The sequence below is a fragment of the Eschrichtius robustus genome, chromosome 5 (genome assembly GCF_028021215.1).
Source record: "Eschrichtius robustus isolate mEscRob2 chromosome 5, mEscRob2.pri, whole genome shotgun sequence".
NCBI lineage: Eukaryota > Metazoa > Chordata > Mammalia > Artiodactyla > Eschrichtiidae > Eschrichtius > Eschrichtius robustus.
This window is the reverse complement of record NC_090828.1, coordinates 53852224-53868127: the sequence shown is the minus strand read 5'-3', so window position 1 is coordinate 53868127 and position 15904 is coordinate 53852224. Positions and strand designations below refer to the sequence as shown.

Genomic DNA, 15904 nt, shown 5'->3' with positions numbered 1-15904 from the left:
AGAATATCTTTCCTTGCTCTAACTATGACTACAGAAGCTCCTCCCTATCACTTACCCAACTTCAATGCCTGCTAAGAAAAATACATCTTGCCCGAACAGTCATTTCTCTCATGTCCTTACCAGAGGAACTATTGAGTTACTCCGTCAGGAAACAGGCAGTAACTCAGAGGCTTAGGTGCCACCAAACTATTGGTGTACGTGAATATGAGCGTGCACACACGTGTGTACACAGAGAAGATGAAAATCTGTATCTTCTCTGAAAACACTCCTAGCCATCACTATCAAAAAGCAACTGTAATGTTTGGACTGTTAATATCATCCAGGATGGCATTTCTTACACTGACACATTATTTACTTAGGTTTTCTTTTTTTAAAAAAATTAATTAATCAATTTATTTATCTTCGGCTGCATTGGGTCTTCGTTCTTGTGTGCGGGCTTTCTCTAGTTGCGGCGAGCGGGGGCTACTCTTTGTTGCGGTGCGCGGGCTTCTCATTGCGGTGGCTTCTCTTGTTGCGGAGCACGGGCTCTAGGCGTGCGGGCTTCAGCAGTTGTGGCGTGCGGGCTCAGCAGCTGTGGAGCACAGGCTTGATTGCTCAGCGGCATGTGGGACCTTCCTGGACCAGGGATCAAACCTGTGTCCCCTGCATTGGCAGGCGGATTCTTAACCACTGCAGCACCAGGGGAGTCCCTACTTAGTTTTTTGATCCCATGTTATATGAACACACCCTCAAAGATTGCCATTATAGTAAAAGTTTGCTCCACATTTCATTTTAAAGTACATTTCCTACATAGGAAAAGTATGGCTATGTTATACTTAGTATCTATTTCATAATAACAGGGGATTAGGAAAGAAGTACAAATATTGACCCATCTACTTACGCTCCATGGAAGTGAATCGGTGTATAAGAGGTGAGCAAACATCTTAGCAACATTTCTCAATTTGTTTGTTTCCAAGCGATGGATGGTATCATATTGTTCTTTGAATATACTTTCAAAGGATTCCATGTATTCTTTTTTTAGCATGCAAAATCGCTAATAAATTAAAAATAAAAATGTCAATACCATTATGAGCATATTAAATACTAATTTTATTCAATCAAAAGTTAATAAATATTTGTATATCATATCACTGAATCTTCTTGTGCTGTATAATGGGATGCTCAAAAAAGAAGTTAATATATATCACCCCTATCTACCTGGGATTTATATGCTAAAACAAAGTTATACATGTAGCTGACCACAGACACACACATTTGTATAAGATAAATATACTTCTCTGTGGGTTGAGTTTGGACTCAAAAAATTATTTTAGCTCATGCTTTATTTGTGCTGCCTGAGCATGTATTTGACTTCAGAAACTGCTGTGAAATTTTGAAAAGACAGCATTTAACTGTCCTCTTTGGGAAATTTTACAAAGCATGTGGAACTTCTCAAAGTTCTGGAAGAGTAATACGTAACGTTAAGGCACTACAAAAATGAAGTGGGAAAGGAGGAAGCTGCAGAGAGTGGGAAACCTGTGGAAGGGAAGAACAATTTGCTTCCAGCAAAGATATGTTATTATATTAGACCAGGCAACAAAGCAGACACATTAATTCACAATACTCATGTTAAGAATTACCCTTGTGATTTCATCAAAATCCAACAAGAAAAATGAGGTTGGAACTCACCCCAGCTAATAAGCCAAAAAATTTCTCATATGTCCTTTGTTGGGCACAGCAGTCAAGTATCATGTTGCAGAGTTCTTTCTATTTGGAAAACAATTACATTAATGATTCAAAACACAGTGAATCCATGCTATACGATAATTTATCAATATGATAGAGACAGCCTGAATTTTTAAATAAGGTTTTAAAAACACAAAACTCTGTGAACTTTAGTTGTGAAGACGAAACAAAAAATTCAATCTATTCAAGCCTATAGTTTTTTAAAGTCTTCTGTTTGCCTGACAGAAATTCCATAGTCATTTATGCTAATTAGATTGATTATAAAATTCTAAATTCATGTAAGTGTGAACCACTTCATGAAAACCTAGTATAGGAAACAGATACATCAAAAAGAGACTGAATATACTGTATTCTAAAAAGATTCTACACAGAAGTCTTTTAAATATAGATCACCAATATGACATATAACAATTCAGTTATCCATCTTCCAAAGATTTAAACCCAATTATCAAGGAATATATTTTGTTAGTATGGAAAAGGCAGAACATGGTGAGTCTTGACAGAAGCATACATGGGCACAGCTTCAATGTTAATGTAAATGACCCTCTGGCTGATAAAGAAGAAAATATATTTAAAAGAGCAACAACAAAAAAAGACATTTGTGGCTAAGTTTTTTAGCCTCAAAATAAATGTTATACATATAGATCTGTCAATAGATGAATCTCTATAAATAGATGGAATCATTTCATAACTGCTATAACAAACAACACACTGTCCGATCAGTTATTTATGTGCCTTGAAAACTCCTTTGCGAAAATTCTGTTGAACTAAGAAATGCAAGAATAAATCTAGGATCAGGAAATACCATCATCACAAATGACTTATAACAAATAAATATTATTTACTAATTCCTGAAATAACCTTAATGAAATATGTGTTGATTACAGAAATTTCATAAATGAAGAAACTCAGGAAATATGGACAAATCAATGGAGACAAAATGAAAACAGACATAACCCTACCCCTAACCCTGAGCACTGCTGTGGAATTAACTAAATATATTTCTCAACAAAACATTTCTTATCAGAAAGTTTAAAATTAGTTTTTTTAAATACAGTAACTGCAATGTATTTGCTTTCTATAAACAGAAAGCAAGACTATAAAATATAATGTATACATTTCAGTTCATTTTTACTTTTATTTAATTTTACCTTTATATCTTCAATTAGGAATTTTGACACTTTTGTCACTTGATAACATTTTGTAGCATTTTGTCACTTGATATAATAATTACTAAGATACAACCTAAGCAATTATTGTAAATAATTTTTAAAATGAGGTCAATATGCATTTACTGCAAATATCTATGTGCAAGAGGAAGCAAGGGGACCCTGAAGCACAGAACAGACACTCTAGAACTGTGCTGTCCAGTATGGTAGGTCCTAGCAACACATAGCTATTTAAATTTAAATTGCTTAACATTACATAAAATTCAAATTTTAGTTTCTCAGTCACACTAGTCACATTTTAAGTCCTCAAAAGTGACATGTGATGAGTATAGTGGCCACTGTACTAAACAGTGCAGAATATGAATATTTTCATCACTGCAGAAAGTTGTATTGGACAGTGCTGTTCTAGAAGCTGATAATTCACTTATAAAACTATCTACTCAAAGGCCTCCCTTCACAATATAAGATTATTTTTAGATGTAATTATATAGCTAGATTATTATTATTTTTTTAAAGATTAGTCACGAGTTGCCTCAATTAAAATGTTTATAAATGTCTAAGTTCTGAAGAGATGTACTTTGTCAAAATTTAATATAGTACTAAAAACTTAAATGAGGCTTTTCTGAGTTCTGCCATATAATGTTAATTTGGTATATTAAAATGCATTTTCAACTTCTTCTACCAACACTGTATTTTACAATAACATAACAGGTAATCAGGTTTTAAACAATATAACATGGTAATATGCTGATAGCATTGCTAATAAAGTCAGCACTACCTGAAAAACAAATTACTTTCTTCCCTAGACTAAGTGCAATTACAAGAGTTATTCCCTGTGGCATAAAATAATTAAATATTTTAACATTTTAATTAAATATCATAGTGATTTTAGGAGAGTCTTTTGAGTGCATGAAAATAGATGCACTAAGACACTCTTCCAAATGTTATCAAAATATGTTGAAGTTAAGTTCTAGAACAACTATCCTCTAGATTAATATTAATAAAATTTATAATGACTTAATTGTATTCGTCAAATAATGTGACAAGATCATACTATAACTTCAGTTTCAATTATAATTTTAAAGGTTAATTCACTAATTTATTCTCTTCCAATGACAACACATCAAGCGCCCCATAATACAAATAGGTACACTATTATTAATATACCAATAAATAAACTTTAAGAGGGAAAAAATAATTTTTTAATTTGAAAAGAATAATCTCTTCTCAAAATTCCATACCATGGCATTTCAAGAACTAATCTATAGTCTTGAACAAAGGCTGGGAAACTTTTTCTGTAAAAAGCCAGACAGTAAATATTTTAGGCTTTAGTAGCCATATAGTCTCTGTTGCAACTAGTCAATTCTGCTGCTATAGGGCAAAAGCAGCCACACACAATACATCAACCAATGGGCACGGCTGTACTCCAATAAAACTTTATTTACAAAAAATGGGCAGTGAGCCTGGGCCACAGTGTGCCCATCCCTGTAATAGAACATATTTAAAGCCTTAAGACGAAGGACTTCCACTTAACGTTAACTTAGCTCAGATAGTCAAGAAGATCTTTTAGAAGAACTAGAAACCAAACAGCCTAGTAGAGCTGACACATTCACTCTGCACCTGTCTACTACATGTAAAGGAAGGTGTGAAAAACAAAACCCTGAAAGCCTTGGCTCAGGTTCCAAGGATCTAAAATCCAGATGGACCGGGAATAATATACATAAGAATACAACTAGAAAAAAACACCCATCTAGTCTTTATTATCCTTGGTATTAGGGTTCCATGATACTTTGAATAGTGAAGTATACTGAGTTATAAGACTAACTAGTTATAAGACTAATGGGCTAAGAGGGGGCTAAAATGTACTTTACGGCCAGCTGAATCCCTGACATACAGTATATGCTGAATACATTTTGTTAAATGAATTAATGAATGAAAAAAATGGTACAGATTCTTCTGTATGCAATTAAAGAAATGTAACAACATGTATGGTGATCTTCACAACTTCTACGACAAAAGAATGTTTTAGTGCATAAAGTAGACGGACCAGGTAATTCATTAGAGAACAAACTTCCTATTGTATTTAAGTCACCACTTGATTTATAGGCAACCACTCAGAAATTTGTGTAAAGTGTGGTGGTTCAGAGATACTTCCTCCTTTTCCCAAAGCCAAATCAAACAGCCAATTTAAGTTACTGGAATGAGTAGCATATATGAAGCACCTCGGAACTCCTAAGTTTTGAGTTACTTTAAAATTTTAGAAAACCTACATTTTAAAAAATGAGTATTCAGTACTGAGTTACTGTTCCAATTCATGAAACCTATTAACTGTCTTAACCATTTTTATAACCAGTATGTATTTCCTAATAGAAAAAAAAGTATTAACTTACTGTTTGACCTTCAGGAAACTCCATTTTCAGCAACTTGTGAGCACACTCTTCAAAATCTAAACTGTAGAGATAAAATGGTCACAATAGTTAGGTTAAAAACCTGCAGCATATTTAAACTGTAGCACTCTTTCATATGTAAGAATCTTACCTTAATAATTGTTTTAAATATTTTTTTTACTATAATTTCATATTACTGTATTGTATATATAAAAAAGACATAGTTCTTAACTCTGCAAAGAATGAAGTACTGATACATACTATAGTATAAAATGGATGGACTTTGACCTATGCTAAGTGAAAGAAGTCAGACATAAAGACCACATACAGTATAATTCCATTTATATACAATGTCCAGAATGTGCAAATCCATAGACACAGAAAGCAAGCAAATTTTTATTACACTGCTAAATATTTCCACTTCTCCTGATCCAAGTCAGGAAGAGGTAAAAGATGTTCCAGGAGCCCAGCATGACATCCAGTGCTTAATCACCACCTTTACAAGTTATCTTGATTCATACCCAAACACAGGGCTTCTATTGTACATTATATAAAAACTAAGTATAAAAATAGTAAATAACCAAAATCACTTACAAAGAAAAAAATTTGTTTTTATACAACACTTATATAAATTACATGAAAAATATTTCAATATGCTTCACTTAAGAGAATTATCAAACTCAGTGTGAACTTGATTCAGGAAAAATGCTAATATCTTTTGATAACAGCAGTATAAAATAATCACCCACTGAAATATAATGATTATGAATTTAGTTTTATAGTTCATCTCTATTCCTCAGCTTCTGTTACTTATTGGGTTTCATAAACACAAAAGGGGTAATAATTCAAGATGGTAGAATGGAATTTCAAAAAAACTGAAAAGAAAAAAAGAAATCTATCAAGAAAGAGCTTTCATAACAGATAATATTAAACAATATCTAGCCCTAAGATTAAAATAGTTCACTGTAGTTGATAAACTTCAATAATATAGCAATACCAAAAAGTATTTTAAAAGATGTGACATTTTCTAGTTTTTATTTTTTTAAAAACAGAATTAGTACTCAGGAAGAAAATCCTGTAATTTCTGAAAAACAAGTCAAGTAGGTCATGGAAAAATTTTGCAACTTTCCTTTTATATAGTAAGTGAAGAATAAGGGAGAAGGTATGACAGTCTATTTCCCTTGTTCCTGTTTTACTTTAAAAGTATTTGGTGACTCCTTAGCATGACTGTTTTGAAGTTGCACTAAATGTAAATATTAAATGAATTAAATTTGCTTGATATTTTAAACCAAATGAATTCCAGGTTTAACACAATTAATAGTGACTGAGGGAAGGGGAAAGAAAAAAGACTTTACACAATGCCAGTTTTCAAGCCATGCTTACAAATGGTTTGTTGATGTCTCTAATGTAAGGAACTTCAAATTGTTGAGGACATTATAGTCCCACCTCCCTCTGATGCTACAGCTTCAACATCACTTAAAAGCAAGAACCACCAGGAAAGTCTAATTTTTAATAGCAAAGCTAGTTGTGTTGTTTTATGTTTCCATAAATAAAAGAAGACTGTTTAAGGAGCCAGAACATTAAGAAGAAGATCAGAGTACTATTGAGGTCAGTCAACTAGTCTAAAAGGAAAGAAAGTAAAAAAATAAAATCCCCAAATAGTTCAGTTGCCAGAACTTGGTTTTGTTCAGAAGATTCCCAAAAGTGAACAGTTTATATAAATAATCCAACCTCTCAAGATAAACACTGGTGTTATGTTAATGTATTATTTCTAGAATCTGCCTACCTATTTGTATACTTAAGATAATGCTACCAGCATGGTATTATATAGTCTATATTATTAGTTTTTATCCCCACCTAACAATACATCAGACCACTTGCACACATCAGTACCAATGATCCATTAACTTAATTTTCAATGGTGGCATAAATTGAACATTTTGATTATTCATACTGGGCAATAAGATTCTCTCTCTCTCTCTCTCCCCCTCTCTTTTTGCTTTGAACAAGTCTGTGTATAATTCTCTGTCAATATGTATTTCTTTAAGAAATATAATGAAAAAGAAGGGTCAAATGGCAATCAAACTAAGCCATTGATTCATGCTACCAAAAGGCTTTCCATAAAGAATGCACCAATTTAAATTTCCACTAGTAATCTTTCCGTGTATCTAACTGAACTCATCATTACTACTGAGTACTGTTGCTTTAAAAAGATAAAGTAAACCACTTTAGCTGTTTTAATGACCAACATTACTTATTCATCTAGAATAATATTTGTTTGGTAACGTTTTTACATTTTATAATCCCATTACATGAGTCTCCCAACCAAGTCCTCTAAACACCTTTTTATCAAAGTTGTGTTTATTTCCTAAAATTATTTTTACCAGGCATTTAGGGGCTGAGACTCTTAACAAATAACACATAAGACAGTACTTATTGTACTGTTACTAGAATTGGTGCCGCTATATAATAGTGGCTGTCACTTGTCTAATGTTTTAGTTTTTCAAATCTTTTTGTGTGATTCAGAGGTTATCAAGGTTAGATCGCTTAAAAAACAAAGTTTCTTTTAAATAATAATTCAAAGAGCTCCACTGTGACTCTCCAAAGTTAGTGTTAATAGCAATATTAAAGCAGGGTATCTGCTCTTTACAACTGATTACTATTGAATTCCTAAAAAAAAAGGACAAACAAATAAAAGGTCAAACTCTAAGAATAGCTACTTAAAACAAAAATTTCTCACTTTTAAGTTTGTATAAAAAAAACATTTAATAGTTTTTCCTTTCATGTGAAAGGCAAAGAAACATGTAAGGGTAAACCAAAAAAATTTCTTAGCAATGTTTTGCTGTTTAAAGACGACTTTCTCTTTTTGAAGACGAATCTAAGCCAAAAAGTTTTCAGACAGACTGAAAACAAGACGACTCCTACTTATGAATCATTTTTGCTATTACATCATACTAAATGGAAATATACAAAACCTAGTAACAAAACAAAACAGAGAAAATATTCCTTCTCCACTGTAAAATATACACGGTGCCCACTAAATCAATAGGCTGATTACCATTCGAAACAACAGATGTACTAAGCATTTAATATTTCCATTTATTTCTCTTTAAAACCAAAGTCACTGCCTTCAAAGGGAATGGTTGTTTTCATGACATCATAGTAGTTCTTGCTTAACATTACTTCAAAGGGTCCTTAAAACCTTCCTAATGCCTACTTCCGTTCATATTCATTTCCATCTGCACAACAAATCAGTGTCCAAACGTCATCATAACAGTGTTTCTCTGCTTAGAGCCAGAGTTAGAAACCAAATTAAAAAAAAAATAAAACATTAAACTTCCACTACACAATTAAATACTCTGCTAACTCTGTAATGTAGAATTGTTTTCAGGTTATTAGTGATATTTAAATATAAGAAATGACATAGCTTTAAAAAGAAAAACATTTAATTACGTAACAGATAAGTAAAGACAATTTACTCTTGAGGTGAAGAACCAACAGTAGGAATCTATTAACTGGGGCTTGGGATGGGGGTAGAGGCAAGTAGTTTGAGAATCCCTGCAATAGTATCTAGTTTTCTGTTATCAGATTCTAAAAATCCCGTCTGCTTGCCCATCCCCTGTCAAAAATAAGGATCAACTGATCTACAGTGTCTTACCTTGACTGAATAGCAAGATAAATTGTACGACGAAATGAGACTAGATTAATTTCTGTTTTGTCATGAATAGTCACCGTTTGTCCTGAAATTAAACATAACCAAATTATAAAACTACACAAATAAATGTGAACTGAAAATGTATCCCTGTATAATAATATTTTCATAATCTATTTAGAATCTATGAGTTTAATAATAATAACACTCTCTTCTACAGTATAAGTTAGTATTTACAGAATTCAAAGTAACTATTTCTAGTCTTTTGCCATATCTTAGAGTATTTTAATAAGTTTATTCAGCTCAAAGAAGTCCAGAACCAAGCCAGGAAAACTATTTTTGTTTCTGTGTCACCTGCTCATTTAGACATTATAAAAGGCTGCACTCATGCTGTTGTTTGGTAAAACATTATTTCCATATTTATAAACCGTTATCTTGATAATTTGAAAGAACTGTAACTTATGGGTAGAAATTCAGTTTCAGAGAACACTGGATCATCATGACAGGTTTAATGGGTCCAATAGAAATATGAATATTTGTTAAAATTTTCTCTTACCTAATGCATGAAAACTTTCCTTATAGACATTTAATAGTTTTTATTTGAATAGTATTTTCACATTAAATCAAAGAAATGCTAAAGTTAAATGTAGTACATGGTTAGGAGATGTTTTAAATGAGGAAGACAATGGAAAAAATCAAACTCATTTTTATAAACCATGTTGTAGAAGAGCTACTATACTCTAAGACAGAACATTACGCCCTAAAAGGGAAAGATATACTTTTAATATTTTCAAATATGTAACGTAAGTAAATATTGACCAGTGTATGTGCTGATGTTTTAACTGAGACTTAACCAAAGTAAAGTTCTGAGCTTATTTTCCTGTGAAATAATATAATCAAACCTGAGGAGGAAGAACATCATGCCTGCTTCTGTTCAAATATAGCTTTGGGCCTCTCCACTCTATTTTTCCAACATAAAGAGCAAATATCTAGTCACTCTCATCTGTTACATTCATGCCAGGGTAGCATAAATCACATGCCCTCAACATGAATGTACCTTTTTCAGAGTTTATAATCAAAGTCATAAAGTGTCAAGTTAAAATTATGTTAATATTAAAAAATGAATTTCCTTGTTTAATGCTTTCCGAGCAGGGTCTTCCAACCTTGCCAATACTGGTACTTTGCTGTGGGGGGCAGTCTTATGACTCACAGCATCTCCAGCCTTCACCCATTAGATGCCAGCAGCATTGCTTGCAACCCTCCACAGATTAATTAAGAGCCACTGTTTTAGAGGACTACAGTAGATTACCTTGGGAGTATTTTACAGTCTTATTTGAATAAGCTATACTTTTACCTTCTTCATCTTCTTCTCCCTCTTCCTCCTCTTCTTCCTCCTCCTCTTCACTACTCCCAGCATCCTGGTCTGTGTTTGAGTCACTATCTCCTTCATCAAGAATTTCTAAAAGAACAAAGATAGGTTTAGGAAAATATGAATGAGCAAGGGATACAAATGCATCTCATTCCAAGAAGATAATTCTCAGTTCACTGCAACCCATAGTGGTGTTAACAGTTTATCAACCAGCGAAGATGATCACACAGGCCTCATGTTATTCCCTGAGTATTCAGAGAGCATTGTAACTAATTTGACTAGAGAAAGCCGTATGTGTAATTCTTCTGCCAGATACAAAGTGGCCATGAAACAAGCAAGGGATGAGAAGAACAAAGAAAAAGCAGATGAAGGTTTTCCAAAAGAGCAAGAGCACTGGAACAATAAACTAGGCAGAGAAGTTAGCATATTGGAGTCAAAATATTATTAGTTCATCATCAGAAAGAAGATAATCTATCATAAGAAGCTAAGGCTAGCTATAGAAAACAAGAATTTAGGCTAAGAGTGTTTTTTGAAAGACAAAGAAGGGAGAAGAAAAAATCGTGTAATTTAGCATTCACTTTACATAAATAGTGGTGAGATTTTTATTAAAATGTATACTTATTAAATAGAACATTACAATCAATCCATAGACTTTCCATATGTACAACAGAAACGGAAGTTTAAAGGCCTTTAAGAAAAACTGGTAAGATGAGCACTTCATTGGAATATCATTTCTTAAAATACATGTCACATTAAGAACTGGGCGAAAACAGTGATGTAAATAAGAGACTACATAAGGCCAGTCATCATGTTAATGGTAATAAATGACGAAAACTAGAATCGTATTTTGCCCAATGGTATGTGCTCTATCTGTCTGACAAAGATTTTACAAACCTAGACAACAATTCACTTTTGCATTTTTATTATAATCAGACAGGACTTCATATAGTTTTGGGGTCAACTAAGTTTTAGGAAAATTCTAATTTCCTTATATTTAACCAAGTAGTACACATCAGGAGCCACATGTAATACTTAATGTTAGCAGAGAACTTCCTACTGTGAGAAACAAATCATTTTATAAAAATGGAGAGTTGTCATTCAGCCCTTAGCTGGCACACAAGTCTCCTTGAGAATATTTCTAATAAATTGTGACTTCAAGAAATGATCTGAAGTGTCTAGTTTATTATGACATAATGTGGCTTAGACAGACCTTTAAAAGAGGAAACTGTTTAGTATTCAATAGTAGGAAGACAGGCACTCCTGCTGTTTTCCCAAATGCTGTAAGACCTAAAACACAAGTACACCTGGGTCACTCTAAGGTGCTAATTACTAAAGCTGTGCCCACTTCCTCCTGCAGCTATTTTTTAATGCCAGCTCTAGAACATTTTCTGAAAGAATTAAGGTCAAATGGATTGCCTAGTCATTTACATCATCCTCTCCTTATCTCTTCACTTTAAGATCTACTTACTGAAATCACTTAGGCCATGACAACTGGATTTTATTAACTGAATAAAGCAGTGGTTTCCAAGCATGGTCTGTGAGTCCTGGGGGGAATCACTGAGACCTGTCAGGTAGTCTGTGAGGTCAAACTATTTTCATAATAATACCAAGGTATTATCTGCCTTTTCACTGTGCTGACATCTGAAATGATGATGCAAAAGCAAGAGGGGTTAAAACTTGCTGCATCCTGAGCAAAATCAAGGTATCGAACTGCACTAGCAGTCATTGTACTCTTTACTGCCACACTATTGTAGTAGGGGAAAAAACACACACACACACACACAGAGTTTCATTTAAGAATGCCCTTGAAGAAAAAATATAAAATTATTAATTCTGTTAAATCTTAGCCCTTGAGTATTGGCATTTATAATAGTCTGAGTAAGAAAATATGGAGTTCATACATAGCACTTCTGTTAAAGACAAATGTACAATGGTGGTGGCTATCTCGAGGAAAAGCACTTGTGTGACTGAGTTGCAAGATGAATTAGCCATATTTTTCATTTTTACTTGAAAGAATGGCAGACAAACTAGAGTTGTTAGGTATTTACCAGACATTTTCTCAAATATAAACAAAGTGAGACTAGCATTTCAAGGAAAATGAACACAGGTATTTTCAGGTATTTGCCACCATGATCAAATTAAGAGTTTTCAAGAGGAAATTAGAATTTTGGAAAACTTGTATCCATCCCTGTGAGCTTGACAGCTTCCCAATACTTAGACTTTTCTGATAAGATAGGTGGTAATATGAATAAATGTGATTTCTTGACATTGTATTAATGTGTCAATTTAATTTTGAAAATGTTAACATGTTAATACTTGGAAGATGTGAATAATTCAGTGAATCAGTATTTTCCAAATGACCAATGCAACATGTTATGAAATCACACACGAGTAAAAGATCCGTTCAAAGTGACAGGCCAATGGATTTTAATGTTAACAAAGTATGAAAATTCGTGGATATTGTTTCAGGTTTCACAATGCAATTAAATCATTAAGAAGCTACTAGCTATTAAATATTAATTGGAATAGTATTAAACAGAAATATACACAATTATAATTCTGAAATGGCTATTAAAATACTCCTCCCTCTCCAACGACGTATCTGTGGTTAGGCTAAATTTCCATCATATATTTCAATCAAAACAACCTACTGCAACAGACTGAAATCAGAAACAATATGAGAATCCAACTGTTTCCTATTAGGCCAGACTTTAAACTGCACAAAATATATAAAACATGCCATTCTTTTTCTTAAATTTCTTTTTGTAGTTATTTTCATAAAAACATGTAACTTATGCAAATATGTACTAGGTTTATTATTATTTTGAAATGATCTAATATTTTTTATAGTCTCAGTTTTAATTTCTAATAAGTAAATGTCAATAGATACAACTCACATAAACAAAAGCTCTTTGGAGTCCTCAATAATTTTTAAGAGTGTAAAGGGATCCTGAGACCACAGAGTTTAAGAAATGTTGTAATAAAGTACAACTTTCTTGGCCAACTGCCAAGAACCTAAAGAAATGGATGGGGAATTCCCAAGTTCAAAAAAAATAAATAAATAAACAAAACCATACCAGGTATAATAAGAATTCCACAAAATCATTTGCCGTCTTTTAGGGAGACAGTAGAAAAAGAAGTTCATAAGAAAAGAAGAAAATGGGTTTAAGGGGTTTCTCCATGTTTGGAAACTAAATTTATTAGAGAAAAAGGAATCTGGCTGTTGCAGTGAAACCCCCCTAGGAAAACAGCAACTAAAGAGAGAATCCTATTTGCTGTACCAGATTTTTAGGATAACGTATAAAATTGGAAGCTTCTTAACACCTTTACCCTTCAACATTTCACTTCTAAGCGTGACTAAAGCATAGATCGCAGCAATGACAGAGTTCTACGTCGCTGCTCTCTCTTCCTAGGAGCTTTCACAGCTGCAAGTATTTGTCAGGTAAAATCACAACTCAAGGGAAATAAACCCACGAAATTATTATATAATATATAAAATAATATATATAATTATGTAACAGAATATAATAGAATGATATAAGTAACTCTGGATATTAGCTTTAGAAGAAAAATGATGACACACATGAAAAAAACCCCAAAAAAACCCCCCAGTACCAGTGTCTAAATACATGCTCTGTGGCAATATAAAACACTGTGTTTTATTTATCCTTACACAAACAAGTAACATTTACTCTTACATCAAACAAGTAATTTGTTCTAGGTGACTAAGCTAGTAATGGCAAAAACAAAATACAAACCAGTATCTGTACAAAGTTAGTGCTTACAATATACTAATGATGTACAAATGATAAAATAATCAATTTATCCATTTATTAAGTATATTAAATACCAATACCACATCCAGCACTGTGACTGATTTTATCAGAAAAATATCAACCTGCCCTCAACAAATAATGAAGTATAGAAATTTATAATAAAGTACAGCACTGAATTGAATATTAAATTGGGTGGCAATTTAAGTTAAATAAAGGCCATTGGTAATACATGAATACTTCTTAAGAGGGATGAAGCTTACGAGCTGCATAATTAAATAGAAAGAGGAGAGGGAAAATGAGTTAAATAACTTAGAATGAACTAATACCATGGATAAGCACTAGAGAGAAAAATAATGCATGGGCAAACAGTGAAGAGAATGGCTTCATAGAGCAAAGATTTCAATAGGTGGCGGTCAGTGATCTATACCATTCTATCAGTACTATATCGTTACATGAATTGCTTCTACTTATCCAAAGGAAATTATTTTGTAAAATTCTACATACCCTTCTTAATAGTTTTGTACTTCTCTTCATTCTCCATAAAATTAGGATCCATCTTGAAAACATCTCAAAAAAAAAAATTAAAAGTTAAGTTAGTGCTTATTTTCTATATTTACATTTGTTTGTACTCCACTTCCCAACGCCCACCCCTGACTTACTAAGAACATCTTCTGGATTGTAGTCATCTTCCAGAGGGAGCATATGGGTGAACTGATCATCTTCTTCAACTAAGTCAAGTCCTTCTAGGACAACAGGGTGGTCCTTGAATCCATCCTTCCTTACAGCAAACATCACTTCAATCATATACTGAACTCTTTTGTCAATTTCAGACTCATGGAGAATGTTTCGAAGGCGTTCAAATATAGCTAAGTTAAGCAGAAAGAAAAGAAAATAAGCAATACATATTACAATACTCAAATAAAAGCTCAATATCAAACCAAGGATATAGACTTACCATTGATTCCTCTTGGTGACACTTGTGTTAATTTGAGACCACATTCCTTAAGAAAACCAATAGCTACTTCAACACTATCATCTGTTGGTCTTTCCAGGAGCAAAGTGAGCATTTCTAAGCATAAAACTTCATGAGCCTTGAACAGAATGAAGACACATAGAACAGAGAAAATGCTTTTACATATATTAATCTACTACCGATGGTCATTTTAAAAATTAGTAAATCTAGCTTTTGCAGTGATAATATTGTACATATGATGAGCAAAGATTTATAATGTACATAAAAATACTCCAAATATGGGATACAATTTTTCTTTCACTTCCATTATGCATCTGTTAAGAACTTTCTGATTTTTCCAAAAGTCTTAATTTACTACACTGAATACAATTATATGATTTATCTCCAGAAGAAATATTCTTCTTATACTCTCTATATAGGAAATATATATTAGCTATAGGAAATGCCATAATTAACTTCAAAATATAAGTTAAAAAGTCATTTACTAATTTTTAATCTGAGATATTTTCATAATTACTATATGAAGAACAGTAACATGATTCTTTTTATATCCTTCTCCATGACCACAACTCTGTATCCATTTCCCAATTCATTCTCTCAGCAACTCTGTTGGCAAATAGTTCTTAAGCTACATGAATGAATACTAATTTCCTCAGAAAATATCTTTCCAGTAATTTATAGCATACAACAACAGTTTTGAACACTTCTATTTTTAATTAAATCAAACTCTACACTGGCCATGGTCAAAATTTAGAATTTTATAAACAATGCCAGGTAGAGAGGGAATAAAGTTCTACTGACAAGCTTTGCTGTAAAAGAAAATGGACTTAGGAGGCATGTTCAAAAGACCACA

General features: G+C 32.7%; 1 protein-coding gene across 3 annotated transcripts in view; it reads right to left on the bottom strand.

Moving 5' to 3' along the window:
- Window positions 1-15904, bottom strand: part of CWC22 (CWC22 spliceosome associated protein homolog) — a 63807-nt gene that overhangs the window by 8455 nt on the left and 39448 nt on the right. For all 3 annotated transcript variants that reach the window (XM_068544838.1, XM_068544840.1, XM_068544839.1), the window contains exons 9-16: window positions 15034-15169; window positions 14738-14944; window positions 14583-14645; window positions 10288-10392; window positions 8940-9021; window positions 5285-5345; window positions 1669-1746; window positions 881-1033 (exon numbers count right to left, since the gene is read on the bottom strand). In XM_068544838.1, the coding sequence (XP_068400939.1) occupies window positions 881-1033; window positions 1669-1746; window positions 5285-5345; window positions 8940-9021; window positions 10288-10392; window positions 14583-14645; window positions 14738-14944; window positions 15034-15169 (885 nt within the window). The remainder of the gene's footprint in view (window positions 1-880; window positions 1034-1668; window positions 1747-5284; window positions 5346-8939; window positions 9022-10287; window positions 10393-14582; window positions 14646-14737; window positions 14945-15033; window positions 15170-15904) is intronic.